Raw genomic sequence first — 27,195 nt, 5'->3', positions numbered from 1 at the left:
AGTACAGAGCCGCCAGTCTTCGGCGTCGTGAGCCTGATCGTTGCGCACACCGAATTTGTCCCATGGATCATCAATATGGTGTGAGCGGGAACGGCTCGGCTTCAGAGCCATCGTCTATGCTTTGAGGAACAGCACCGGGCAGGATGTAGGCGTGTAGCCTATGCGCCCCGCGATAATGCGGCCCGCTGTCCATATTTCTCGCTTAGGTATTGATTTTAATGCGAGGCTGAAACAGGGCAAAGTAATACCATATGTGGGAAAGGAGTCAGGCTGAGGTATTTGATGCCTGAGGCCGACAGATAGAGTCGCGTATACCTAATTAGGCAAGCGCCGTTCAGCCGTTGGGTTCCCGCGTCGGAAAACATGAAGAGCTTGCGACCTTGATGGAATATACGCGGACCAGATTCTGGGCCACGAACAGTATCCGAGGATGTCTTCGCGCACTCTTCGTTCACTTTTCAGATTACCCACGGTTGAAATTCCTCTGAACCATGTCCCAAGAAGGCACGCTAATGAGCGCTGAGAACAGGCTACATCGTCCTCCGCGACACTCTCCTCTGAAACTATTGATCGCAAGCTGGACTCTCAACATTTCCATCCACAGGACGATCATAGCTTTTCACATGCGACTTCGGATTTGCGCAATCCTGCGATCTGCTGCAGTGTAAGTAAAGAGCCGTATACGGGCCTTTGCTGCTGATGTTCGATAGACACTTCCTCAGCATGGTGATGTATTCAAAAAGCCACCCGATTATTTCAGCTCTTTGCCTTCTGCGCCCCTTAACATGGGATATGTACTCGGCGGTCCTGTATGTAAAGATTTGCTAAGGGCCCGATGCTGCTAACGCTAGGAGACACCCTTACAACATGGCCCTCCTCCAAAGACGGTCTGGTATTGCGTATGTTTTCTCCTTCTTGAACCTCATTCTCTTTGCTAACCCAGACAGGGTAATTGCGGCGACGGCCCTCACAATATGTCGCTCAATACATTATGCTCGTCATGTGGTCATACTAGGGACGGTTGTTGCACAGTAACGACTGTGACCTAGAATTATTTTATACATGACCGTCCTAATATCCCGGTACATGGATTCAAGGCGCTTTTACCTTTCTAATATTATAGAGATGATAGTAGACGCGAGTATCAAGTCCGTGTGCTGTTGTTTTCACGCGCCGCTAATAGATTGCGTGAGGGACTCTGGATATTCCAATTCACACAGAATTCGACAATAAGGAGCCAGCCCTTTCTGGCAAGCCCGTATGTAAACATCTACTGGAATACTATAATAGATGCCTATAAAGGCATATCTATCATATGTGGTACTGTAGAGTTAGGTGCGGGCCAAAATTCTACATTCTCCTCTTTCTAAGTTACAGTATACTTTGACCCAGTTATTGTAAGCGCACCTGCAAGAAAATAAATTCTCCGATATACTATGAGGTTTCGGTATACTTAGCCAAGCCAGTTGCGGCCATATGCCTATCAGCATCCCTTTTCGGGCCGGGGTTGAAGAGGGTGCCCCTCATCACGGTCCGCTTCCGGGTGAGACTTGTGATACCCGCATTTGTCAACAGGCGGTTGCAATGGCGTCAATAATGTGTTCTAGACAAACAAACATTTGATCCAGGAACTTACCAGAAAGTGTCAAGACTGAAGTAGCCAAGTACATAATTAGCGAAGTCCCTGCCAGGATCCATACATGCTATTTTCCATTACTTTCAACCTCCTTTGACGCCGAACCCAGTACAACACAACCTTTCAATTGGTTTTTTCCTTGAGCAGCAGCGATGGCCCCCCTCAAACCCGGTGACAAGTTCCCCTCGGACGTTGTGTTCGACTGGGTGCCCATCAAAAACCAAGACGCCACACTCGCTGGCACCCCACAAGATTTCAACGCATCCTCCGAATGGAAAGGGAAGCGAGTGGTTCTCGTCTCTGTCCCTGGCGCCTTCACACCTAGCTGTCAAGCCTATCATCTGCCTCCCTACATCGACCAGCTAGACAAGCTCAAAGCCAAAGGTGTAGACCAGGTTGCCGTGATTGCCAGTAATGATGGATGGGTAATGAGCGCATGGGGGAAAGTTAATCGGGTGGAGGGTACGGATATTCTCTTCATGGGCGACACCAAGTCGGGATTCTCTAAGAAACATGGATGGGATGCGGGAATGGGCGATCGGAACGGAAGATGGGCTATGGTCATTGACCGAGATGGCACGGTGAAGTATGCGGATAATGAACAGGACCCCACCAAAGTGACGGTGAGTTTACCCTTCTATTTGCTTACTATGGCAGTGCGCTAACTGAGAGTAGGTTTCCGGAGTGGAGGCTGTATTGTCGAACTTGTGAATGCCATACCGACTGGATCCTCTGAGGATGTTGTGGAGGAAGTAAGGATGTTGTGGAGGAAGTAGCTATAGAACTATGATCTATTCAAATCGTACCTTTGGAATTGAGAGACGACGATATCCAGGGCCACGGTTCACACGTGACTCAACCAGATCACCCCAACACTCCCTTACCCTTGCGGGCGCCTACAGGGACCCACACGAGCGACCTCCAGCTTGTTCATCAGCAACTCCGGGATCCACGTATGGTACCTTTGGAATGCAAACCTAAATCTATGAATTTGGCCAATCACAGTGTCGTAAATTAGTGACCAATGACATCGTACCCGCTTGACCCACAATTTTGCACTTTGCCTACGCATGACTCTTCTACATTCACAACCCCTCGTACGCTTACCTATTTCGAAAGTAGGCTGAATCAATATGCCAGTCCCTGACTGAGCGCATGCGCACCTGTCTTCAAAACTACCATTCGGATCGATCAATTTGCGTCCTCAAAAATGCCCAATTACCTCGTGCGACTTGTGCAGATGCACGAGAGTTTTCGCCAAGCGGAACTCCAGGCCCTCGCAGATGTTGCTGAAGTGTCTATAGAATTCGTGAAATACGAAGAAGAGGTTAGTGCACCTTGCAACAATTTTTGGTGTTGGTCTTGTGACCTCCCGTTTTGCACGATCTGACAACAGCAGTCTCCTTTCTGCATTGTCCGTCTGCCTTCGGATGCAGCTGCAAAAACAGTAATCTCGCGGAGTCTGCTGTCACAAGGTATTTACGAACTTTGGGGACAAGGCGCAACATATGATGCCCTACACGAGTCTGTGAAGGATATCTCCAGTGCCAAATGGGTGCAGTACGAATCAGCCCCCTTCCGCTTCACTCTAGATTGTTTTCGCGGAACGCGGGACAACGCGCAACAACGCGACATTATTGAATCATTCTCCTATATGGGCTTCAAAGGACCAATCCGGATGCGGGACGCCGAAGCATCTTTCAAAGTGTTTGAGGAGTACGAGGAAAAGGCAACAGGGCCCAAGTATGCGTACCTTGGCCGTTTCGTGGCTGCATCTGGCCGTGATGCAAAGACGACATACGACCTGAAGAAGAGACACTATATCAGTACCACTTCCATGGACGCCGAGCTCGCGCTTGTAACAGCCAACATGGCGCTTGCGGCTCCAGGCAAGTTGTTCTACGATCCGTTTATGGGAACAGGCGGCTTTCCCATCGCATGCGCTCATTTTGGAGCGATGGTCTGCGGCAGCGATATCGACGGCCGTAGTATTCGCGGAACGGGCGGTAGTGCGAGGAAAGGCCAAACCGGCAAGTTTGACGTTCAAGGCAATTTCAAACAGTACGGTCTAGAGTCGAGGTACCTCGGAGCCTTCGTGTCCGATCTCACAAACACGCCTTTCAGATTGTTGCAACACAGCAACTCTGCAAGCAGAGGTGGATACTTGGACGGCATTGTTTGCGACCCGCCTTATGGCATCCGGGAAGGTCTCAAAGTTCTGGGTTCGCGCGATATACTCAACGAGCAAGAACGCGCAACGCATGGAAACCGTTACAAGGACCCGGGATATATCCCTCCAAAGAAGCCTTATTCATTCACCGCGATCCAAGATGATATCCTGGCGTTCGCAGTTTCAACATTAGTGGAGAATGGGAGGCTCAGCATGTGGATGCCCACAGCCAATGACGAGGACGTGGAACTGATCATCCCCACGCATCCATGCCTGGAGATAGTGTCGGTATGCGTGCAGACCTTCAACAAATGGTCGAGAAGACTCTTGACATATCGAAGGCGGGCTGAATCTGAAGTACCCGAGGGCGCGCTGGAAACGGTCAAGAAGGAATACGAGAAGGGCGTCAAAGCAGATGAGTTGAATAACTTTCGGAAGAAGTACTTCGAAGGGTTCAAGGAGTTTGAGAGACTCCGACAAGAGCCAAGTGCGGAGGACGCGAACCACAAAGCAGACAGAAGCAAGGGAGTCAGTGGGCCGTGGAGAGAAAAGAGTGGGGCGAACTAGATCCATGCGAAGAAACACTGACAGAAAAAGGCGGTCGCCTTCGCGTGCACGAGGGCTATGTTATTTGCATTGAATGAGCGTCCTCTACATTAAGCCAAACCTTCAGACTTGCGGAAAGACTCACCAGTCATACCCACACCTGAAAGAATACGAGCAAACAAGACCAGCGTTCGTCTTCGGTGCATCGGCATAACAGGGGCCTTTAGTCGCGCACCCCAGATTCTTCGACTGTTAAATTTTCACCTCTGTTATATTGCGTAAATTCTCATCTTCGAATGTCTTGTGTATACACCTAGTGCACCGTCGACATGGTCACCTGAGTTGAAGGCGCGAAGCTTAGCTTTTCCCACACGGCCCGCATCTAGAAATAGCGCCATCTCTACGCTTCATCAGCAGATACTCGCCCTTAGATCAGCTCACGGAGATCATGTCAACACAGATGAAGAAGTTGAGAAGTTAGTCATGGTCTTTTAAGACTAGAAGTCTCCATTTCCACACAATGCACAACCGCGCAATAATTGCCTCTGGATCAAAGGTGTTCCAGGATCTGGAAAGTCAGTCTTCTCAGCATCTACGGCGAATACTAGACTGATGACAGACAATATGACCAGTGGTCTGCGCGAAGGGACCATCGTTGAAGAGACTCTACCGGCAAGCTTAGAGCGCTTGCGGTGGAACCTCAACGAACTGTAACCGAGATGCTTGCTAAGCACTCCCGCTGCTCAGATTTTCCACAGGATTATCAGTCCATGATTCTACAATGTGTCGTCCATTTTTTCCGTCCTTTGAGATTGATTGAGCTGGGAAGTTTGGTTATGATGCTCCGCTCAGAGACTGGCATGGGCCTCGAGGATGGTAAAAGCTTGGTGCGGCAAAGCTGTGGTCGTCTTCTGGAGATTCTGGAAGATGAGAGCATGGGTGTCATCCACCATTCACCCACGGAGTTTCTGTGAGACACAAAAAGAGTTGACGGAGCATGGTTCTTCCCCATTTTAGACAAGGAACAAGCGCAACCAATGCCAGTCCTTGTATCGCTGAAGTATCTGAACGAGTTTGAGGTCCCCGAGGATGCTTTATGGGCATGACGGAACAACTCCGAAGACGCAGAAGGGAGCACTGACGAGGAATAAGAAAACTATGGTCACTCTTGGGACTGCGTCGATGATCTCGAAACTATAGATGGCGGTGAAGTCGAGGACAGAAGGAAAGCAGCCATCGTTCAGAGACAACGTCTCATACACCCGCTTCTTCAATATGTCATCGGTAATGTAGGTCACCGCTTGGCCAAGGCTGACTCGAAGGCCATGAATATGTACTCAGCTCTCGACAACTGCTTGCAACCCGACCGGCCTGGTTTTACTGTCTGGCTGCTCATTAAATGGCAAAGCTATTACCCAGAAATATTACAGTCTTGCATGTAGCAAGCTTCAAGAATTGGCATTCCTATGCTGAACACCTGATTTCGAATGGTGCACCCATGGATAAAGAATATCCCGATAGACACACCACATTGTCTAATGCTGCAGAAGAAGGCCACGTAGAGGTGACGAGCTTACTTTTACAGCACGGCGCTCAGCCCGATGTGGATAACCCGTATGGACTCAGACTGCTCCATCATGCAGCTCAAGAGGGTACAGCAGAAGTAGTAAAACAGCAAGTGGCCAAAGGTGTGAGTCCCGTTGCTCTGAAGAACTTGAGAAACTTTCTGCCGCTGTTCAACCAGTAATGGAGGCAGAAGGCTTTCGGATGGATGAAAGACCTGTGAACAGCGAGGACATCTTGTCGTCAGGCGACATTTCCACTGATCTACTGCGCTGCATCCAACTATCACATTGACGTAGTCAAAGTTCTTCTCAAGCACGGTGCGGAAGCGGATGCGCGCAGCGGTATCAAGCGCGACATCACTGGAAGTCCCTTTGGAGGTTGGCCCAGTTCCGATGTGATTACCTATCCATATGGACTGACTCCGGTACACGGATGAACCAACTACGAATACTGGAAACGATCATACAACGGACATGAAGAGGCTTCCGAGTGTTCAATAACAGAGGTGAAGATCTCATGCATGTGACAGCCGGAAGGACGGACAACTCGAGACACAGCAGTGATCACAAGACGGAGATTACGGCGATATTTGAAAAGCTGTTGGGCAGGGGGTTGAATCCGGGGCTAGAGGGTAGGGAGTGTCAGACGGCTATTGGCATTGCGGTTGCGAAGGGGCATACGAGGATTGTGGCACCGTTTAGGGAAGATCACAAAAGCTCCTGGCAAGTAATGAGGTTCTATGAGTTATTCCAGGACAGACAACGCATAAGCTTGTTGTACTTGTGCCCATTTCCTTTTAGCACTGTATACATGCATCAACTGATTACGTTCTGAAGAACGGTAGAAATCGAAACACCAGGTATCAAGGACGCCCTCATTCGGCCGTCCCTACCCCCATAACACCACGGCCAAACCACTCACTAACCACCGCGAACCCATCTTTGCTCCTTCTCAACGCATCCTTGAACAAATCATGCCTCTCGGCACTCTCAACCTGCGCTTTCCGAATTGCCCTCACCGTCTGATTCTGCCCACTGCATAGCGGACACTCCACGCTCTCGTCTTCCACATCCTCGTCCAGACTGAGACACCGCTGGTGAAAGCTGTGCTTGCACATGAAGTGTACAACAGGCAAATCAAGCGGGCGGTCGCACACTTTGCAGCGCGTCGCCTGGAACGTGACAGGCTTGGAGTTGAGGTTTTGCAATTCTGCTTTCTTCGCGTCAGTGTCGGACCGGAAGGTCTCGATCGTGCGGCGGTTGGTGGCAATCTCGGCGCGCTCGCGCTCGATGGTCGTGGAGAGGTATGTCTTAATCATACCCATTGTGGCGACGCCGTTGGTGGACAGCGTCTGGATGACCTGCAGCGGCGCCATGAGGCCGTCTTCGTCGATTTTCTTGAGCACGGCATCGAGCTCGTCGCCGGCTTCAGCGAGAATTTCGGGCGAGGAGGTGAAGTATGCGAGGGCGGCGGGGTAGAGCGCGGGCTCTTCTGGTCCGTACTTGCGGAGCGCACGGATAGCGCCTTGGGTGTCGTTGGCGGCGGTGTAGGAGCGGAAGATGTCAAAGTGGAGGCCTTGCTGTTCGCGGACGAGTATGGTCCCGTCGCGGAAGTTGGAGAGGTGGGAGAGAAGGAGCACGTTCGACGTGTCTATCGGGATGTTGTTGCCTTCTACTAGCTTCCGTGCCTTGTTCTCCCATTCCTTTCGCTCCCCATCTTTCTTAGAAGAGGCAATATGGAGGTACATTTCGAAGAGGGTAGTGTAGAGATCCACCTTGTCGTCTTCGCGGAGACTCTCGGACTTGATGCAAGCCTCGAGGAAGATTATGAACTCTTGGGGATGGTCTACGAAGGCGGAGAACGCCGTGCGGGGTTTGGGTATCTCGTACTCTGGAGGCGGCTCGTCTGTGCTAGTCTCGATGACTTGAGCTTGACTCAATGTCGATTTTGACTCGCCCGAAGGTGGCGAAGCGACGGCGCTGGTGTTCATGTAAGGAAGGGGTAGAAGTGCAGCAAGATTCTGCACTGCGCTGGATGCAACGCCCAAGCCCATACCCATACCCATGCCTGATGTTGCGGGAGCGTTAGGTATAACGATGGCATCCTTCTTTGGCCTAAAATTGCCGGTGTAGTAATCGATGAAGAGCTGAGTTGTGTCTTTTGAGCATTGTTCTAACTGCACAGTTGCGTACTTCATGAGGTTAAAGTAAGCTACCTCGGGCTCTAGTCGCCAGATATAGGCGAGCGCTTCCGCATAGCGTCTCGAATCCTCAATCAGGATGTCAACGACCATTTCATGTTCACCGTGTTTCCGTGCTAGATAGGCGGCCTGGTCAAAATAGCCTCCCTGTCGGCACATTGAGATTGCTGTGTCGAGATCGAATTTGAGATCATCGCCAGGGGACTTGATAAACTCCTCCAGTTTTTCTACATCCTTGAGTTTTGCATAGCAGTTCAGGAGAAGTGTAGTGTGATCTGATGTAGCCTTGTGGTGATCGTGCAATTCCTCGAGGTATTCTATCAAGTTATGTATCCGTTGCGTGTCCAGGAATTTCCGGATGACCTGTGAAGGCTCGGTGTTGTCGATCGCTTTCAGGTATTGTTGCATTGCCGTATCGTAGTCTTGTTTCTGGTACAGGTAATCTCCATACTTTCGTAGGATCACGTTCTGCTGCGAAGCGTCGAGACCGGCCTTCTGAGCCATGTTGATGGCTAGAACGTAGAGGTTCCTCTGATATAATATGTCCAACTTTTGAGCAAACGGCTTCTCATGGTAGCGGAACATCTGAGGTCTGATCAATGATTGCACTTCAACGTGAGACCGAACACGTACCTTGCCGTCCATGGTCAGCACGAACAGGTCGCCCCATTCCGCAATGAGGAACTTGACTTGCGACGAAATCTGCTCTTGATGCGCCACGAATCTCAATTCAGTATTGAGCATTGTGAAACTCGAAGTGTTAAAGACGTCATCAGCCGGGCCCATGCCAAGGGCTCTGAGAGGATTGGAACGCGGTATGACATTCGACTTGGGCGGCGAGACGAGGACCACGTAATCCTTGAACATAGTAATCATCTGCTTTTCGCCCTCATAAGTGTATGGCGCGCCTCTCCCATGCTGACCATAGTAATAGATGGCATCGTTTCGCGCCACGACAACATCGCGCGTGGACTTGTCTACTGCCATGCATCCCACACCACAACCGTGGTCATCTAGTGATTTCGCTGGCTGCCCCTGTCCTCTGCCGGATATTACCAGTGTCAATATTCGACTAGTCGTCGCGATATACAACGTTGTGATGTGGCCTTCACGGAACTCTATACCAGTGACGGGCTCCTCGGATTCAAAGACGGTCCGTTGTCGCGCGCCGCGATCGTGAATGAGGTCGCCCCGTACGACAGTTACGGCGCCATTGGCGAAACCCACTGCTAGCTGGGACAGGTCATCTAATGCAGCAAATGCTGATATGGGAAACTGCTTGCGTCCATTGTGTACCGAGAGCGTGCTCTGGCAGCGTGGGATGCCTGTCTTCTTCTCTAGCTTGTCCAACGCCCACACCTTCAGAACAGGTTCGTTGGACAGATCCTCAGCAATGGTTACCAGCAGCGCAGTGCCCTGGACCTGCTTCATGTGGGTGATTGCGCCCGTGTCATGCGCCTTGAACGAGCGCACGACCTTGAAGGCCTGCGAGACGATGCGCACGACGCCATCTGCGCTGCCGAAGAAGATGCTTTCCGAACCTGAGACTGCAGATGTGATATTTCCAGGCTATGGCGGGTGAGCAAGTGTATGTCGTTGTGGTGATCGTCTCATACCTCCGAAAGGAATGAGCTCTCGTCGTCTGGGAGCTTGACTTGCGAGACGTCGAAGAACTTGAACTGCCACTGGGCCCGGGTCAGCGCTGCCATGCTAGAAGCTGGCTGGGTGGTTGTTGGAGCTCACCGGAGTCACGGCCATTTCGTTATCGTTCCATCCTCGTGCCCTCTCGCAAGGCAGGAGCTATCGTGGTTGCGAAGCTGCGGGCAGGCAGGCACCATGCACAGGCCACGCCTGCCCTCGATGCGTGAGCCAATGACGTGGGGTGCCAAGCCGGGGGCTGAGCGCAAGCACGCCCGCGCAGCTCCTTTCTCAGCGCGCAGAGGCAGCTGCCCTTCACTCATCAACACCCACCCTCTTTCTCGCCGGCCACGTCAATCGCCGTCTCCCCAGCTCCTCATCTCCAACGCCGCTCTTACCGGAACGCCACCCAAAGCGCGCTCCTGGCCTCTTCACTTCTCAGCCTACGAGGTTTATCATTGAATCATCACGCGTCAACAACCGACAAGCCCGCCTGTTGTCGCGCTTTGTTCACCTGTACGCCCATCAAACCCAGACGCGCTTCATCGCCACCCGTCTCTTCATCTGCTCCTCGCCTGAGAAGCCCGCGCTAGCCGCCTCTACGCACATCAGAAATCGTCGTTCACGACTCCACATCCTTCACAATGGCCGACAAGCTCAACTCCTCTCTTGATGACATCCTCAAGACCACCCGCGGCAACGCCCGTCGCGGCCGTGGCAACCGCCGCTCTGGCGCTGGTCGCGCCACCGAAGCCCCGATCGGAGGTGTCGGAAAGACCACCAGGCAGACCAAGCCCAACAAGGCTGCACCCGTTGTCCCCGCTGCTCCTTCGGGCGGCGAGACCAAGATCATGATCTCCAATCTTGTATGTCCAGTATTTCGGCTTCGCTTGATCTCTACTAATACGTCCTAGCCATTTGATGTTGAGGAGAATCAACTCAAGGTATGTGAGGCCATCGAAGGTCTTTGAACCTGCATTTCCGTCGAACCTGCGAGCGAACGCGAGTCCAATGAACTGAGCAATGTGCTCCACTTTCAAGACGGGTTGTCCACGCCATGCTTGCATGAATAAGTCATACCGAACTTGTGTCTGGCAAACACAACAGGTATAGCGACTTCGCAGCATGCGACACCTGCACGTGTCGCAAAGACGAAAGCGAGAAAGTATTTCTGGTCGTGACAGTCGACTTCAGCGAGGCCGGTAGCGCGTACGCAATGCAAACAGCAGCATCGCTAGCTGTGAAAAGCAGCACTGCATGACCGCAAGCACCGAGTCTTATGTGGCATTACAGAGGGTGTAGCGCGTGCCTGCGGGTGAAGGCCAAGCGCATCGAGCAAGACTGTCGTACACCGATAGCATAGGCTCCCTTCTCGCACACAATGCTCCCTGCTAGTAACGCCGCCGCCTCGCTGAGGAAAAAGTCCACTGTTCTATCGGGCGTACGATCTGCTTTAAGAGCCACGCGCCCCTCTCCCTCGGAATAGGAACCGCTGCCTACAACGAAACGCCGATCCGGACTCGCTCAACTTGCTCTTCGTGTTCGCAACTACTCATCTGCGACGACAACTAATGCGCCTTGTAGGAATACTTCAACACAGTTGTCAATGTCGGCAAGCCCAGAAGGGTCTTGCTTCAGTACGGACCTAACGGCAAGAGCCTGGGAAGCGCTACGGTCATCTTCAACAAGTCCGAGCAGGCCATCAAGGCCACGAACGCGCTCCAGGGCGTCAAGATTGACAGCAAGCCCATTCGAGTTGAACTGCTCATTAGCGCTGCCGCCGTAGCCGCCCAGCCTCCATCATCTTTCGCCGACCGCGTCACGTAAGGATTCCACAACGCATAAGCAGGCACGTACCTAACACTAATTGTCTACAGTCAACCAAAGAAGGCAGACAAGCCTAAGCCCGCTACTGCCGCCAAGGCTGCCCCTGCCGCAGGCCGTGAGCGTGGACGTGGACGCGGTGACCGGGCTGCTGGGCGCGGTCGTGGTGGTCGAGGTGGACGTGAGCGAACCAAGAAGAAGACACAGGAGGAGCTTGACGCCGAGATGGAGGATTACTTCCCCGCTGCCGAGGGCGGCAACGACGCTATGGTAACGAATGGAGATGCACCCCAGACCGCTGGCGGCGATACGATGGAGGAGGACCAGATGCTTTGAGCAGCTCGCCGACCAAGACCACTCACTTACTTGGATTAATTCTCTTTCTCGTTTTGTAATGGGATCCGATCAACACGGTTTTATCTCGGAATGGTTCGGCTTTGGACTCAAACAAATTGCATTTCCTAGTTGCTTCATCTTCAAGCGTCGGTTATCCGGAAAGTGTTCTTTCAGCAGTAAGAGGCAGGTGTGTTATGTACAGTATCCAGCAGGGCCATCGTCGCTTCACAGATTGCTCAATGAATGAATCGACTAAGTAGCCCACAAAAAAGAATGGCTATCACGGCTATCTCTATGCCCACGTGTCACCACATGGATCGACGTTCTGGTACCTTGTTTCCAAATGTCCAGTCTTACCCCAAGATGATCCCACCCTTGCTATATACCGGCGAAACGCGGCAAAGCCACCACAAAACCTCGTTCACATTACTCTTTGCACTGGACTCGCAATAAGGATATTCCAGGACTCTGTGAGCTGTCAGTGGTGCGCTAGTGTCCCGGGATGCGTCTTATGTAGACACCTCAATGGTCCGGATCCGCTAACGGCACCATGATCACTCCACGTTCCCCGGATACGGCCGCTCCAGGTCTACGTTCGCTCCTTTGGTGCGGAGTAGTCACGCCAGTGCGCCAGCTACCCCAGACAGGTTGCTTTGGGCTATTGTGCGTGCTTCGGATGCTCTGGAAAGAATGCCCACATGGACTAATGGAGCTTCCATCCGACGCTTCTCCGGCGACTCTGTGTGGCTCGGATGGGCGCATACGTGAGCGGCTCACCTGAGCCTTGTGAATTATTGAAACATACGCGCCGTGTCCGCGCACTGCATGCTACACTGAGTTGTCTAGGCCATTAAGATGGAGGGCCACGATGGCGTCTGTTACTGCCTATCTTGCCACCGAAGGGAGCTTACACACGGGCCGGTTTTCGCTCAAATGGAAGCCGAAGATAGCAGGGATCTTAAGAAATTGCTAGCGCAGTGGATACAGGAGCATCTAGCTTGTGTTTTGAGATGAGGCAGGGCCAGGGTTTGAAGCAATCATGTCAACTGCGAAAATGGGTGTTCACTCATCACCAGAACCCCAAGACGTAATTAATAAGGCAGGGCGCGGCTTCTATGTGCTTGGTAGGCCCAGATTTCGAAATCCCTGGCATAAAAGTATGCTATTTGAAATGCACGGGACGTTCCCGAGAATGGAGCAGGAAAGGTGCGGCTTAGTGCTGGGTGTGGGGGAGGGGTCGCGCTTTCAACTGGTCGACATTGCGGGCAGTGCGGGGCATGAAGCTCTCCGTTGTTGCGTCAACGCCACCGTCCTCCCCAACGACCACAGCGATAGGCTGCATGGGGTGCTGACGACGGGGCTCCTCATGGCCGAGGCTCTGGCTCTGTCTCGCGGTGCTCTTCTGGGCACCGCGAGCGGGACTGCGCCCGCGCCTGCGCCTGCTCGATGCTATCATAGTGGAACTACTTAAAGAGGAGCTTACCCCTCACTTGCTACTCCCAAGAAACTCCTTTTGCTTCGTCTTTCTTCTTTACTTGATACCCCTGAATTGGTTTCGGACAAAAAGGAGCAAACATGACGTCCATCAAGCTTAAGACGCCGCACTCTGGCGAGTACGAGCAGCCCACCGGCCTGTAAGTAGCTCCTTCTGGACCGAGGCACTTAACTGTTGTTGCGCGACTCTGCTTTTCTCTCATGTTTATTGTCCAATGGCTGACAGATCGCTCGCGTAGCTTCATCAACAACGAGTTTGTGAAAGGTGTCGATGGCAAGACCTTCGAGGTTATCAACCCTACCGACGAGAGCGTCATCTGCTCTATCCACGAGGCCACCGAGAAGGATGTCGACCTTGCCGTTTCCGCCGCCCGCAAGGCATTCGAGGGTCCCTGGAGAAAGGAGACTCCCGAGAACCGTGGACGGCTCCTCGTGAAGCTCGCAGATCTCTTCGAGAAGAACGCTGATTTGCTCGCCGCGGTCGAGTCGCTGGACAACGGCAAGGCCATCAGCATGGCCAAGGGTGATGTTGCTGCCTGTGCAGGTTGTTTGAGGGTAGGTTACACCCGCAGTGTGACCACGAGCGCATCGCTAATCGTTCGAACAGTACTATGGTGGCTGGGCCGACAAGATCGAGGGCAAGGTCGTTGACACCACGCCTGACACCTTCAACTATATCAAGAAGGAGCCTGTAAGTCACCTGGTTTAAATGGGTTGATAAAGTCCTGACATGCTGGTAGATTGGTGTTTGCGGTCAAATCATTCCCTGGAACTTCCCTCTGCTCATGTGGTCATGGAAGATTGGTCCTGCTGTCGCTTGCGGTAACACCGTCGTTCTCAAGACCGCCGAGCAGACCCCCCTCTCTGCCCTCGTTGCCGCCACACTCATCAAGGAGGCTGGCTTCCCCCCAGGTGTCATCAACATCATCTCCGGTTTCGGAAAGATTGCCGGTGCTGCCATTGCATCGCACATGGATGTTGACAAGGTTGCTTTCACTGGTTCGACCGTTGTTGGCAGACAAATTATGAAGGCTGCCGCTGGTTCCAACTTGAAGAAGGTCACCCTCGAGCTTGGAGGCAAGAGCCCCAACATCGTGTTCGAGGATGCAGACATCGACAACGCCATCTCATGGGTCAACTTCGGTATCTACTTCAACCACGGCCAATGTTGCTGTGCCGGCTCGCGTATCTACGTCCAGGAATCCATCTACGACAAGTTCATCCAGCAATTCAAGGAACGTGCGCAAAAGAACGCTGTCGGCGACCCATTCAAGCACGAGACCTTCCAGGGTCCTCAGGTTTCCCAATTGCAGTTCGACCGCATCATGGGATATATTGAGGACGGCAAGAAGGCAGGTGCGACTATTGAGACTGGTGGAAAGCGCATTGGCGACAAGGGCTTCTTCATCGAGCCTACCATCTTCTCCAACGTCACTGAGGACATGAAGATTGTCCAGGAGGAGATCTTCGGCCCCGTGTGCACCATCTCCAAGTTCAAGACCAAGGAAGAGGCCATCAAGATCGGTAACAACACCACCTACGGTCTCGCCGCCGCCGTCCACACCAAGAACCTCAACACCGCAATCGAGGTCTCAAACGCGCTCCGCGCAGGAACTGTGTGGGTCAACACCTACAACACTCTCCACTGGCAGCTTCCCTTCGGTGGCTTCAAGGAGTCCGGTATCGGTCGCGAGCTGGGCGAGGCTGCTCTTGATAACTACACGCAAACTAAGACGGTGTCTATCCGTCTGGGCGACGCGCTGTTCGGTTAAGTTGTGAGCGAGTTGGCGTTCGGGGGAACAATGTCCGAATTGTAATGATCCAAAATGGCAAAGGCTCGGGCACGATTATGACGGGCGGATCACTCATTACACTGTACATAATGTAGTTGACACGATTTGAAAGTAAGACGATCATCATAGCTTTGTCTTGCCCGTCACCGTGAAGGTCACAATTGGGTCGAACCTTGAGTTAGAGTTCTTTTCTTCAAGTCTTGTCATGCGAGTAATTGAGCCGACATGAAGGAAGGTAGAGCACTAGAACAGTGGCTTGAGAATATTCTCGTCACATCATGTGTGGACTATCGTGGACTGGTGGTATGCTAGGCCTACGCGTTGGGCGGTCACATGGGCAGGCGTCGAGGCAAGTGCAAGCGGGAGGTGTTGCGTCAGAGCTCAAGCACGGGTCGCTCGAGTTTCCCACAGAACGCGCGCTCAACATCAGGCTACCACATCGTAACAAAGCCCTCAACATGAAGATGCACTTTAACCCACTCTATGACAGAAGCATAACATGAAGTGGTGTCACCCAAATAGGCACTTCCCTTAGATTCCCTATACTTCCATCCCACTGTCCTCCACGACCATGTCGTCGGTTGCAACCCAGTACATTCGCGAGGTCCTGCACTCTACCGACGCGCCTCCCGCCATTCCCGTGCGATACTTCTATACATCCCCACTCGCTATAGACGATCCACTCTCGCCCCTGCCGCCGCCCGCAACAGGCTCCTCAACCACGCGTAGGCAGCCACCGAGGCCATTCTCAGAGTACGACAACGAGGCGATAAACGAAACATGGCTAGATCTGCGCAAGAAGATCCTAAAGCATAATGAAGCGCTCGGCGAGAAGAGGAGGAGCGTGGACGGGCCACCCACGCCCACCACGGGCACGCCTACATACCCCGCCGTTATGCGGTTGAAGCGGAAACGGGGCGAAAGCGCATCAGGCGAAGAGCGACTGGGAGCTCCGCAAGGAAAGGATATACCGTCTGTCCGTGCCTCGAGCATGGCCAGATACTCACGCTCTGCGGATGTGGGTGAGGACAACAGCCCGAGCTCGAGCAGCGGACCGCAAGCAGCTACACTGCCCGGCTCAATGCGAGCGCTTGCACTGGATCCCAACGATGGCTCACCGCGGGCCGAGTCCGCGACGACTGGCATGCCCTTCACCCGGCTGCCTGCACGCGGGAATCCATCGAGTGCACAGGCTCCTGGTTCACTGGGGGAACACAGGCCTCCAGCGCCGCAGGTGACAGATAGTTACAACTGGGATGAGGAGATGGAGCCTGCCTTACCCGGCATCAAGGACAAGGGTACGAGCCGCAGGCCGCAGAAGCCAGGGCCAGGTCCATCGGCAAAGGTACCAGTTGGCGTGTCACGGCTGCATCACGTTGCCATGGACGCCGAGTCAATACGCATGGAACCCACGTACTGGGAGCCCGTCAACGATATCGCCCAGGTACTGCGAGGGACATGGTTCTACAAAGACACGATGATGCCGGTAGAAGTGGATGTCGCGAACATGCTGGAAGCTGGGTACTTGGAATTGAGACCATGGACGGAGACGTGGAAGGATGAGCTCAATAGCGCTATTGAAGTGGGTGCTTTGGGCGAGATGAAGATACTACACAAACTATGGCCCGAGAAGCACAAACAAGTTGACAGTCGACCGTCTACGGCTAACCAAATGCTGCCTACGCCAGGCCTGACGCAGAGCACTATGCCTGAGGAAACTCCAGATGCTGAGAAGGAACGCCGCGCCATGTTGGAGCACGTGTGTGACATGATTGACATCTCTACAGGTCCTCAAGGTCCAGATAATAAAGCGGCGGGTGACACTGAATACGGCCGCGGTGGACGCAAGAACGTATACCGCTCTGCTGGTGTCATGTACGCATCCGAGACGGAGGCTTATATCTTGAAGCCAGCGCTTCAACCTTCGAATTACTATGGCAGACGACCGCTGGCGAACTACATCCGCAAAGGAAGGCCTATAGGTATTCATGTCGTACGCGGATTTGACCAGGCCGCATGGAACAAATTGTATCCTCCCAAGAAGTCGGCAACATCTCAACAGGCTAAGCACGGGGTTTCGAGTTCCCAGTCTGGTGCTCCGCCCTTTCAACGGCAGAGATCCGATCCAGCTCTCGCGCTGTCGGATCGGCCACAGGTTACGGATCTAGTACTTGTCATACACGGTATTGGGCAGAAGCTATCGGAACGAATGGAGACGTTTCATTTTACACATGCTATCAACGCATTCAGGAGAGAAGTGAACGTCGAACTAGGGGATAGCGACGTGAAGAGGCATTTGCGAAAGGACATGGGCGGATGTATGATACTGCCGGTATGTAAATGTCTTGTCTTTCTGTAGTGCCGATGCTCATAACTGAACCCTAGGTCAACTGGCGCCTCCGCATCTCGCTCGAGGCCGAAGCAACTGGTCCTGCTCAGGCCGAGGACCCCGCCGTTAATAAATATAACCTCAAGGATATCACGCCAAATACGCTTACTTCGGTCCGTGGTATCGTGTCGGATGTCATGTTAGACGTGCCGTACTATCTATCCCAGGAACACCACCCCAAGATGGTGTCAGCCTGCATCCAAGAAGCGAACCGCATCTACCGGCTCTGGTGCCAGAACAACCCAGGCTTCTCCGAATGGGGCCGTGTCCACATCATAGCGCACTCCCTCGGCTCCGTCATGGCGATGGACATTCTCTCAGATCAGCCCACCGTCGTCGACCCACGCTTCGCCGACCCCGCCTGTCCCGAATCCGAGATCCCCAAAGACTCCTTCATCTTCAACACGACCAACCTCTTCGTCTGCGGTAGCCCCGTCGGCTTCTTCCTCCTTCTCCGCAACGCGACTCTCCTCCCGCGCGCAGACAAGCACAAGCCCGGTGCAGATAGCTACGCGACGCCGGGCGTGGGAGGCGCACAGGGCACATACGGCTGCATTGCTGTGGACAACATCTATAATATCGTCAATGGCTACGACCCCGTCGCGTACACGCTCAATGCTGCCGTCGACGCCGCCTACGCCGCCACCCTGCGCCCCACCACCATCCCCAGCGCTACGTCCTCACTCTTCGCCTTCTCCAACCCGTTCCGCACGCGTGCAGACCCGCACAACGGCCCCTCGGGTGCAGACCGCCCGTCCACGCTCCGCCTCCCGTCAAACGTCGAGCTGGAGACGCACGACTTTTCGCGAGAAGACATTGCCGAGAAGCGCGCGTATGCACTCAACGATAATGGGCAGATTGACTTTTACCTCAAATACGGCGGTGGTGCGCTGAGTATCGAGTATATCACTATGCTGGGGGCGCATAGTAGTTATTGGGTGCACAGGGATTTCGTGAGGTTTGTGGTTTGTGAGGTTGGGAGGGGGGTGGGCAGGGGCGGGACGTTGAGGGGGGTTAGGGCGGTGAAGAGGAAGGGGCTGGGCGTGGAGAGAGTGTAGGTGCAGGGTCGTAGGGTGTGTAAGGTGTGTGTAAGCAGATGGGATGAGGAGGAGGATTGGGTGGAGGGGAGGGCGTGCATTGATACCATAGCGATTGTTGCATTTTCAGGACTGATTCCCGCGAAGAAGCTTTTCGATTCGTCGTCTGAACGATTACTCGAGAAATTACCGATCTGGGTCGTATGCCAGAAGCCATCGATCGCAGCACCTCCATCGAGTCTAGCCAGCGGCCTGAATTAGTCCAGGCCACAAGAAGAAGATGCAACATCCACTCCAATCATGGCAATCATACGACCCACAATGAAGCATGATCTGATACACGGACTAGAATCCAATTTTGTGCTTACACCAGACTGTACGTGAGGCTACCATTGAGTCCCTACATCTTCTTCGACGCTGAAAACTCCTACATGCCACTACCCAAGCAGCGAATAGTTTCATGGAAACATCCTCTGGCGCTGGTATCTCCGCAGATAGTGAGAGACCTCGGGGTGGTGGCGTCCATGGAGCGTCTCGTAGTCACCCGCGTGGGTTGACCTCCGGAAACATGACAGCGGGGTGCGCCGACGGTCATGTTTTGCGCGCGCTCACACATGGTGCTGATTCGATTTTCGGACAATGCGACGAATCAGACCATGAGGTCTTTAGGGAGTCGTCTGTCGGGTGTATACATTGTGTCGGAAAGTTGGAGGGTTCTCGACCAGTAATGGCTCGATAGAGGTCGCAGTCGGGATACCACCTGCATGGTGTCTGGGTGCAGTCCGCGTGGCTATTGTCCGGCGGATGCCGCTAATGAAGATCAGGCGGATGTTGGTGGTGGATCTGGTGTGCGTGTGGTATATAGTCTCGACCTCGTTGCGCGTTCGCGCAGTCCCAGGCGGTAAGAGGCCCGTCAGTATCTTCTCTAGCTCGAAGCTCTCACAAGAAAACACCCTCTTCCTCGCCATCACCCGCTGTTCCAGCCCCATTCGTCGGTTCCGGCGCGACAGCACCGTCGCCTCCGCTGATGACCCCGTTCGTCGGCCTGCCCACCCCACCACTCTCTCGCTCCCCGAGTTCTGACGCCCCTGCCTCTTCCGGCGCCCACGGCAGACACCTCACCTCGGTCACTTCCTTCTTCACAAGCTCGATCCGCTCCTCCATCCGCTTGATCACCTCCCGGTTCTCCAGTATTGCCTCGTAAAGGTCCTTGTCCTGGTCCTGTTGGACGTATTCTTCCAGCTCGGCGTTGCTCTTTTCCAGGTGCGCGATGCTGTTCCGCAGCTCGGCGGCTTTGGCGTGGAGCGAGGAGACGGAGAGGGACTCGAGGGCGGCGGCGAAGCGCGCGGGCGATATGGGGCCTGCGGAGGCGGACATGGGTGTGGTGGGGTTGTTTGGGGTGCGGATTGAGGTTCGGGAGGTGGCGGCGTGGGAGGCGGAGGAAGAGCAACAAGTACTGTTCAGGGAAAGTGAGAAGGTGCTGGGCTGGTTGGAGGAACAGGACAGCGTGAAGTCGCGGGATGGCAAGCGCGGCGTTGGGAGAGTGGTGGAGAAGGCGGGCGCGTGGTGGCGCAAGACGTGGGAGAGCAACAAAGCTGCTGCTGGGGCAGGAGGGTTTCTGTGAGAGATGCGAGCGTGTGTTTTCCTTGGGTCTCTTAGCGGAGTCTTGCTGGTCGTGCTCAAGGTTTGGGCGTTTCTGGGGCGTTCTGGCGGGGACGACGCGGGAGGTGCAGCAGGGCTGAGGCCTGTGCTCACCTCCGAACTTTTTGAAGGACACTCAATCGCATGACTTCCGTCTGGCCTCTAGCTCTATCTGCTCCACGCATGGCCGCTTGCCCCATTGCATAAGGCTTCCCGAGCCCAGTCACGAAGCGCGACTGCGGCCCTCCTCCCGCCATGAGCAATGCCATCCCGCTGGCTCTGCGGCCTGCAGCGCGTGCTGCCCGCCAGTGGAACTCGGTGACCTCGGCCTTTGCCCGCAGATACTGTGTCACCCAGTGCTCGTCCTTCACGCCGGCTGCCTCGTCGCCTGTCCTCTCCGCGATACGGTCGCCTGCCGCGCCTCGCCCGGTCCGATCCTTCTGCACGACCCCTCGCATCGCTGCCAAAGCCGACGATGCAAGCTTGACCCACCAGGACATCATACCGCCACAGCAGGGCCTCCCGCAGCAGAAGCGCACAGTGCAGATTGGCCATCTGCCCACCGGACGCGTCTCCGACAAGCAGATACGCAACATCTTTGGCGACAGAGTCTCTGGCCATGCCGGCAACAGCGTGCTGCGCATCCTGCACCACCGCCGTACATCCGGCTCGCTCGCCGACTACGGCGTCGACAACCTCGGCGACAAATACAACGTGAGCCGGGACCAGGCCATCAAGGCGCTGGAGTGGCTGCGCAACAGGTTTCCCATCGACGAAGCGCGCGCGGCAGAAGCCTGGGCCGAGAAGGAGGCGAATCGCATAGCGTACGAGCTGTGGCTGGCGGACCCGGAGAACGACAGCAAGTACAAGGACCCCGCGCGCGTGTACAGGGAGCAGCAGAAGAAGGAAGCCGAGGAGCGCGAGCAGGAGGCCGAGCAGCAGGAGCGGTCGCAATATGGCATCCTGCGCACGGGAAAGTCGCAGTTCGAGATCGCCATCCAGGAGAAGCGGAGACAGAGATTGGAGGAGATCACCAAGAAGGCAGAAGAGAAGGAGGCACGCGCTGTGGAGGAGGAGAAGATGCTCGCGACGGGCGAGTGGGTGCGCACGCCGGGCGGAACGCAGCTCATGAAGCCCGGGCAGGACACGTACGTCGACGTCTTCGGGCGCGAGCAAGTCAGCCGGCGGAAGGAGGAAATGGAGAAGGCGCAGAAGGCTGCAGAAACACCCTTCAAGGACCCTGAGGAAATGCTTGCCCAGACCACGCTGGTACGCTCCCAGTCTCCCTCCTCCCTACCTCTACTGATAACTCTCTCCAGACCCAACGCCTCTACCCCATGACCGCCTTTGTCCTCGTCGTCTGCCTCGTCTCCTTCGGCTTCGCGCACTACTACGAGCCGCCCGCCCCCTCGTACCGCCTCTGGCCCGACCTCGCCCCCAGCACCGCGACCCTCGCCGCCCTCCTCCTCACAAACACCCTCGTCTGCCTCGCCTGGCGCTGGACCCCCTTTTGGCCCATCCTCACCCGCTACTTCATGCACGTGCCGGGCTACCCGCGCGCCGTGCAGGCACTCGGCAACGTCTTTTCGCACGTGCAGTACGAGCATCTGCTGGGGAACATGATGGTGCTCGCCCTCGTCGCGCCCGTGGCCCACGAGCTCGTGGGGCGCGGTGTGTTTCTGGGGACGTACGTCTCCGCCGGCGCCCTCGGCACGCTCGCCAGCCTGTACTGGGCGAATCTCGGCCGCGGCAGCATCGCAGCGCACAGCGTCGGCGCGTCGGCCGCCATCTGGGGCATCGCCACGCTGTACTGCCTCCTCACCGACACCGAGTCCATCAAGATCCCGTTCGGCGGAGAGGTTTCGTTCTGGCCCAAGATGCTCATCACGGCGTTTGTCGCGTGGGAGATTGCCATGGCGGCGCGCAAGAGCCCGAGCACCATGGACCATGCGAGCCATTTTGGCGGGATTGCGACGGGCGTCGGTGTCGCGGGGTATTTGCACGTCACCGGCTTCCACCAGCGGAGGGCAGCGGCCGACACTGAGAAGACGGTGGATGTGGGCGGGTTGGTGAAGGAAGAGGTGAGCGAGGTGAAGGATGCGGTGGTCAAGGTGGTTAAGAAGGCTTGAGTAGAAGAGTAGGGCGGTGTAGGATACTGTACAAGCATACATTCAGGTGTAAATTAGAGGGAGCTATCCATCCACGGTGCTGTTGGGTAGATCAACATTTTTTTTTTTTCATTCACGGCATGGTCTCAACGATGTACTTGTTCGCAAAAGAGTGCAATTTGGTATGTGTGGGTGCATCTCCAGCGTTCGCTGCCAGAACTATACACAAAGAATATCTATTTCCTCATCCCACCCCATGAAAACGCCAGTGCGAAGCATCACCTTCACCTCCCTCGACCTAATCTTAGCCCTTCTTTCAGTCCTGCCCGAGGCTCTCTCTCAATCCCGAAAAAGTGTTCCTCCGTCCCAAACTCAGCCTCGTCGATCGTTTCCTTCCGAGATCCAGATCCCACTTCCTCCTTGCATCGCCATCCCGACTCGACTTCGCCCTCTTCAAGCCCTACTCAAAAGCGCTCAGATCCAGCGGCACACTGCTCCCCCTCCCGGCCCTATACTTCTTCGGCCCCCCCAAGAATTCCCTTGGCCGCGGGAACTGCGACTCATCGACAAATCGCCACCTGAGATCGTGCACGGGCACAATCTTGCCCTTCTGCCCGGGCGCGGGGCTCGTCGGGCTCTTGATGCTCGGAGAGCCGCCGTTAGTGAGGGTGTATGCGCTCGGATCGAGCATGCTGCGCTGCGGCGCTTGGCTGTTGGTTCGTGAGGGCGGTGACATGGGCGGGGGTGGAGGGGCGGGTGCTGAGGAGGGAGGCGGTGGGGGCGCGGGAGCCGAAGAAGGGGGAGGTGGCGGTGGTGCCGCGGGGGAGGAGCGGCCGAAGGCGTTGCGGGCGGCTTGTTCGGCGAGGGAGGGCGTGCCGTTTGTGGGTGCTTTTGGAGCTGGAGGGGCGGGCGCAGAGGGTGGTTTCGGTGGAGTGCTGGTGTATTTGTAGGGGTCGTATTCGTCATCATCGTCCTGCGGTGCTTTTGAGGGTGGTGCTGGTGGAGGCGGTGGGGGTGTAGATCGACTTGGCGCTCGCGGAGCAGCTGTTGGCGGCGGAGGAGGTGGCGCGGAAGGCGTGGATGAGGGAGGCGGAGGAGGCGGTGGTGCGAGAGGACTTGAGGATGGTGGTGGTGGAGGAGGTGCTGGGGGTGCTGCTCCAGGCACAGGCGGAGCTCGGGCAGGGGTGGCGGGGGGTGGAGGCGCGAGTCCAGATGGTTTGCGTGAAGACGGTGGTGGTATGGGCGGTTTCTTCCCTGGCAGAGGAGGTTTAGGCTTGGAGCCGATGTCTGACATGGAATGGGTAGACACCACGGACGAAGGCCGCAAGTTGTTCCTGAGGGCCGCAATGCCGGGCGCGGGCGGTGGCCGTCCTCCAGGAATCGGCGGTGCAGCACCCGGTGGCTTCGGCGCAGCTCCTCGCGGCGGTCTGGGTGCTGAGCTTCGTGATGTCTCCGGATCCGACAGGTATGGCGAGCTCTGCTCCCTGCCCGTGGCCACGCCGCCCGACTTCCTCAGCTTTGGCATGCCGCCTGCAAACAAACCGCCCAACTGCGGCGCCGCGCTGACCATTCCGCCGCCGCCTCCTGCTCCGTCTCCGCCTGTGTCGCTGTTGCTCCTCGCTCTGTTCCCAGGGACGGGCGGCGCAAGGCCCGATGGCGGTGCTGGTGCCTTTCCCATGCCAGGAATGGGAGGGGCGCCTCCCACGGGTGGTCCACTCGGTCCGTCTGACACCTTTCCGACTATGGGCGCTGACCGATCGTTTATCACCGTGACCTTCTTCAGCTTCGCGCCCTTGGTGATGTCCCCCAGCAGTGCGCCCTGTGCGACGTGAGCCCAAGTCATAGTATTGCAGCCCAGGATGCAGGTGCCTAGGCCTGGAGATGGAGACGTACTCTTCCTGCGCCGCTGGGCGGCTTGCCTCCGGGCGCTCTTCCAGGCATTGGCGGCGGCGGAGGCCCGCCAGCCCCTCGACCCATGGGCGGCATGGGCGGAGGGGGGGGCGGTGGAGGTGCGGGCATGGTGTCGTGTGCGGTGTCGTGTGCGGTGTCGCTCGCGGGCTTGTGGTGTGTTCGCTGTGTCGCGGGGTTCCGGGCGCTGGTAGAGCTCGCGCTGCTGCCTGCGAGCGACGCGCGTGCAGTGGTGGAGGAGAGAGCGCGCGGGACCTGAGAGCTTCGCTGAGGTTCCGTCAGTGCCAAGCGTGGCTGTCGGCTTCGTCACCAGCGACCAGCGCACCTCAGCGCAAACCAACACCACTGCAACCAGCACACCGCGCCATGAAGCCCGGCTCCCTGCCGATCCGCGCGCCCTCGCGGCCCCTGTGCCAGCTGTGCGACTTCATCCTGCAGCAGCCCGCCTCGCGCCGCTCCTTCCTCGCCGCGGCAGCCACATCCAAAGCGCCTGCCCTGCGGCGGCAGACCGCACAGCAGCATGCCGTCCTTCCCACAACACCCGTGCGGAGCGCCGCGACCGTCCGGACATCGCCAGCACAGGCTTCCGGAGCAGAAAACCACCAGCAATGGGCAGAACGAGTCGCAGTGTTGAAGACAAAGCTCGCCGACGTGGAGCGGCACATCGCATGGATCAAGTCGTCCCCCAAGGTCGAGCCCGAGGCGGCCACGCTGGCGGCCCTCGAGGCCCTGGAATCCATTGCACGGCAAGCAATTGCGATCCGGTCGGGGAAGCCACCGCCCCCGAAGATCGAGATCAAGCAGAGCTCGGCCGGTGCCATTCTCTCCATGGGCCGCGAAGACGACGCGCCTGTCGCAACCCAGCCGGCCTCGAGAGCGCCCTCGCTCAACCAGCTCCCCTCGCCACAGTACATCTCCCAACTCGCCATGGACCTGCTCAAGCACCCCAACGTCTTCATCTCGGCCGATATCCTCGCTGCCTACATCCGCCTCCAACGGCTCATCGGCTTCCCCCGCGCGATACCTGAGATCCTCCACCTGTACGCCAACAAGCCCGTCCCGCAACTCGGATCCTCTCCGCCCAAGTTCTCCAAGCCCTCGCCCAAGGCCGCGAAGCAGGCCATCCCCGCTGACCTGGCCGAGCAGGCCCTCGGCGCCGCCATCGATGCCAAGGACATGCCTCTTGCGCTGGACATTGTCCAAGTCTCGTACTGTACGCCGGCATGGAAGCGGCGTCGGATGGTGACCAAGATGGGTCTCCCAGGCGCCATCGTCGGCATCACGCCTCTGGCAGTATACATGCTTGCTCAAGAAGCGTCCGTCTACAGTGGATACATTGATCCTTTGCTGTTCAAGACGTACGCATTCATGGGTATCTCGACTTATCTTTTGTGCACTGGAACACTAGGTTTCGTCGCCATGACAACGCACAACGACCACCACACCAGAGTAGTCTGGAGACCCGGAACGCCGCTGCTGGACCGATACGTACGCGAGGATGAGCGGGCTGCGCTGGATCGGATCGCATGCGCATGGGGCTTCAAGGAGGAGTGGAGGCGGGGAGATGAGGAGGGCGAAGAGTGGGAAGGCCTGCGGGATTGGATCTCGCTGCGCGGGATGGTGCTCGACAAACCGGACCTGATGCCTGGAATGAACGCATAGCAGCATGCCTGGCATTTCTCCCAGACTGGTCACCTGATACGTCTGGTTTGAGCGCAGAGGAGTCCGAAGGTATGACTGGACATTTCCTTCTTTCTACATATACCAAATCCTGTAAACTTTACCATGTACTATTGCCAAGCAACTAACGCTAGAGACCTTGTGGAGGGCCAATCAGCAATGCATTGCCTCAACTACGCCTTCTTCAGGCAGCAAAGTCTCAAAACATCTTCTGCATATATACTCAAGGGCGCAAAACTTCAGTTCACTCAACGATCCCGCCCACCATGCGCCGAACAACGCGATCCCAATCCCGACAAAAATCTCTTATTCCCGCACCCACCGCCCAGCCCTTACACCAGCCCATGATTCTCAAAACCACTCCAACTCCCCCAAATATCCTTTTCACCCTCCCCAGCATATTCACGCCCAAGCTCACAGGCCTGAGTCGAGCATCCGCCACTCTTCTAAACACCAAGCGCGCCAAGTTACGAGCCTCCATCCCCGGCCTCCGCCGCACCTTCGCCTCCTCCCCACAGCTCGTCCTAACTCTAGACGCTACACTCGTCTTCGCGCAGGAAGAAGCCGGGACTGCAGTCTGCATCTCTGCCTCGGGACTCGTACTCACATGCGCACACTGCGTCGCTGACGACGCCACCACGGCGTTGGACTCTTCCAACGCACACTGGCTCATCTTCGCCGCGGGGACTGTCGCAAGGGCGAGCTGTGTAGCCTGGGACGCCAAGCGCGATCTCGCTCTCCTGCAGATCACGCACTCGGAGCCTCTGGCACCTCTCTCCTCTTCCACATGTCCATCTCCCTCCGCGACTTCCACTCCAAGTAGCAGTAGTAAGACGCCCTTCCCGCACGCCACCGTAGCAGAGCGCGTTCCGCGCGTGGGCGCCCCTCTCTACTGCATCGGGCACCCCGGCTCCGAGGACCTCGAAGCCTCCACACCGGGCACGAAGACCGGATACGACGTCCTGCATGTCAGCGAGGGGACGTATCGTGGGCTGGCGCCGGGCGCGGACCCGCAGGATAATTCTGAGATCGGGGGCATGATGCATGATTGCTGGACGTACTGGGGGCATAGCGGGGCGCCGGTGCTGGATGCGCAGGGCGGCGGGGGGCTCGTGGGACTGCATTCGAGCTGGGACGAGGAGACGGGGATGAGGAGGGGGGTGCCGGGAGAGGCTGTGCGGGGGTTCTTGGGGGAGTGGACAGACTTCGAGACCAAGGGAACGTGATCA

The 27,195-nt window shown here is 56.1% G+C and overlaps 13 protein-coding genes across 13 annotated transcripts; 10 read left to right on the top strand and 3 right to left on the bottom strand.

Annotated features, from left to right (window-relative positions):
- Window positions 1-491: 491 nt before the first annotated feature.
- Window positions 492-1,035, top strand: CC84DRAFT_1171307 (uncharacterized protein; the record flags this gene model as incomplete). The annotated part of the gene is made up of 3 exons (XM_018179902.1): window positions 492-664; window positions 711-809; window positions 948-1,035. The coding sequence occupies 3 exons, from the start codon at window positions 492-494 to the stop codon at window positions 1,033-1,035; spliced, it is 360 nt and encodes a 119-aa protein (XP_018042987.1).
- Window positions 1,036-1,788: 753 nt separating this feature from the next.
- On the top strand, window positions 1,789-2,347 carry CC84DRAFT_1212143 (AhpC/TSA family protein-like protein; the record flags this gene model as incomplete). The annotated part of the gene is made up of 2 exons (XM_018182423.1): window positions 1,789-2,259; window positions 2,312-2,347. The coding sequence occupies 2 exons, from the start codon at window positions 1,789-1,791 to the stop codon at window positions 2,345-2,347; spliced, it is 507 nt and encodes a 168-aa protein (XP_018042986.1).
- Window positions 2,348-2,846: 499 nt separating this feature from the next.
- CC84DRAFT_1183224 (tRNA guanosine-2'-O-methyltransferase) lies at window positions 2,847-4,373 on the top strand (the record flags this gene model as incomplete). The annotated part of the gene is made up of 2 exons (XM_018180675.1): window positions 2,847-2,963; window positions 3,036-4,373. The coding sequence occupies 2 exons, from the start codon at window positions 2,847-2,849 to the stop codon at window positions 4,371-4,373; spliced, it is 1,455 nt and encodes a 484-aa protein (XP_018042985.1).
- Window positions 4,374-6,649: 2,276 nt separating this feature from the next.
- CC84DRAFT_1159902 (vacuolar protein sorting-associated protein 11) lies at window positions 6,650-9,977 on the bottom strand. The gene is made up of 2 exons (XM_018177360.1): window positions 8,752-9,977; window positions 6,650-8,703 (listed from the first exon to the last, which is right to left on the bottom strand). Exons 1-2 carry the CDS (start codon window positions 9,547-9,549, stop codon window positions 6,793-6,795), a joined length of 2,709 nt encoding a protein of 902 aa, XP_018042984.1. The 5' UTR covers window positions 9,550-9,977; the 3' UTR covers window positions 6,650-6,792.
- Window positions 9,688-10,489, top strand: CC84DRAFT_132907 (uncharacterized protein). Its single transcript, XM_018185380.1, has 2 exons — window positions 9,688-10,213; window positions 10,288-10,489. The coding sequence occupies exons 1-2, from the start codon at window positions 9,826-9,828 to the stop codon at window positions 10,347-10,349; spliced, it is 450 nt and encodes a 149-aa protein (XP_018042983.1). The 5' UTR covers window positions 9,688-9,825; the 3' UTR covers window positions 10,350-10,489.
- CC84DRAFT_133318 (uncharacterized protein) lies at window positions 10,192-12,177 on the top strand. The gene is made up of 5 exons (XM_018185381.1): window positions 10,192-10,219; window positions 10,317-10,622; window positions 10,671-10,700; window positions 11,341-11,579; window positions 11,634-12,177. Exons 2-5 carry the CDS (start codon window positions 10,401-10,403, stop codon window positions 11,914-11,916), a joined length of 774 nt encoding a protein of 257 aa, XP_018042982.1. The 5' UTR covers window positions 10,192-10,219; window positions 10,317-10,400; the 3' UTR covers window positions 11,917-12,177.
- Window positions 12,178-13,192: 1,015 nt separating this feature from the next.
- CC84DRAFT_130257 (aldehyde dehydrogenase, allergen Cla h 10) lies at window positions 13,193-15,254 on the top strand. Its single transcript, XM_018185379.1, has 4 exons — window positions 13,193-13,550; window positions 13,650-13,965; window positions 14,018-14,101; window positions 14,151-15,254. Exons 1-4 carry the CDS (start codon window positions 13,492-13,494, stop codon window positions 15,180-15,182), a joined length of 1,491 nt encoding a protein of 496 aa, XP_018042981.1. The 5' UTR covers window positions 13,193-13,491; the 3' UTR covers window positions 15,183-15,254.
- A 368-nt stretch (window positions 15,255-15,622) lies between these two features.
- CC84DRAFT_1135432 (uncharacterized protein) lies at window positions 15,623-18,650 on the top strand (the record flags this gene model as incomplete). Its single annotated transcript, XM_018176063.1, has 2 exons — window positions 15,623-17,535; window positions 17,589-18,650. The coding sequence occupies exons 1-2, from the start codon at window positions 15,775-15,777 to the stop codon at window positions 18,648-18,650; spliced, it is 2,823 nt and encodes a 940-aa protein (XP_018042980.1). The 5' UTR covers window positions 15,623-15,774.
- Window positions 18,651-19,109: 459 nt separating this feature from the next.
- CC84DRAFT_130089 (uncharacterized protein) lies at window positions 19,110-20,131 on the bottom strand. Its single transcript, XM_018185378.1, has one exon. The coding sequence runs from the start codon at window positions 20,004-20,006 to the stop codon at window positions 19,569-19,571; it is 438 nt and encodes a 145-aa protein (XP_018042979.1). The 5' UTR covers window positions 20,007-20,131; the 3' UTR covers window positions 19,110-19,568.
- A 297-nt stretch (window positions 20,132-20,428) lies between these two features.
- Window positions 20,429-22,750, top strand: CC84DRAFT_130008 (uncharacterized protein). Its single transcript, XM_018185377.1, has 2 exons — window positions 20,429-21,539; window positions 21,590-22,750. Exons 1-2 carry the CDS (start codon window positions 20,526-20,528, stop codon window positions 22,397-22,399), a joined length of 1,824 nt encoding a protein of 607 aa, XP_018042978.1. The 5' UTR covers window positions 20,429-20,525; the 3' UTR covers window positions 22,400-22,750.
- Window positions 22,543-24,519, bottom strand: CC84DRAFT_1159899 (uncharacterized protein). The gene is made up of 2 exons (XM_018177359.1): window positions 24,272-24,519; window positions 22,543-24,197 (listed from the first exon to the last, which is right to left on the bottom strand). Exons 1-2 carry the CDS (start codon window positions 24,395-24,397, stop codon window positions 22,839-22,841), a joined length of 1,485 nt encoding a protein of 494 aa, XP_018042977.1. The 5' UTR covers window positions 24,398-24,519; the 3' UTR covers window positions 22,543-22,838.
- Window positions 24,520-24,652: 133 nt separating this feature from the next.
- On the top strand, window positions 24,653-25,948 carry CC84DRAFT_1212134 (uncharacterized protein; the record flags this gene model as incomplete). Its single annotated transcript, XM_018182422.1, has 1 exon — window positions 24,653-25,948. The coding sequence occupies one exon, from the start codon at window positions 24,653-24,655 to the stop codon at window positions 25,946-25,948; it is 1,296 nt and encodes a 431-aa protein (XP_018042976.1).
- Window positions 25,911-27,192, top strand: CC84DRAFT_1227181 (trypsin-like serine protease; the record flags this gene model as incomplete). Its single annotated transcript, XM_018183604.1, has 1 exon — window positions 25,911-27,192. Exon 1 carries the CDS (start codon window positions 26,233-26,235, stop codon window positions 27,190-27,192), a length of 960 nt encoding a protein of 319 aa, XP_018042975.1. The 5' UTR covers window positions 25,911-26,232.
- Between the last annotated feature and the right edge of the window lie 3 nt (window positions 27,193-27,195).

The sequence above is a fragment of the Paraphaeosphaeria sporulosa genome (assembly GCF_001642045.1).
Source record: "Paraphaeosphaeria sporulosa strain AP3s5-JAC2a unplaced genomic scaffold CC84scaffold_1, whole genome shotgun sequence".
NCBI classification, from domain to species: domain Eukaryota; kingdom Fungi; phylum Ascomycota; class Dothideomycetes; order Pleosporales; family Didymosphaeriaceae; genus Paraphaeosphaeria; species Paraphaeosphaeria sporulosa.
Note: the sequence above shows the minus strand (reverse complement) of the source record. Positions and strands in the feature narration are given on the sequence as shown.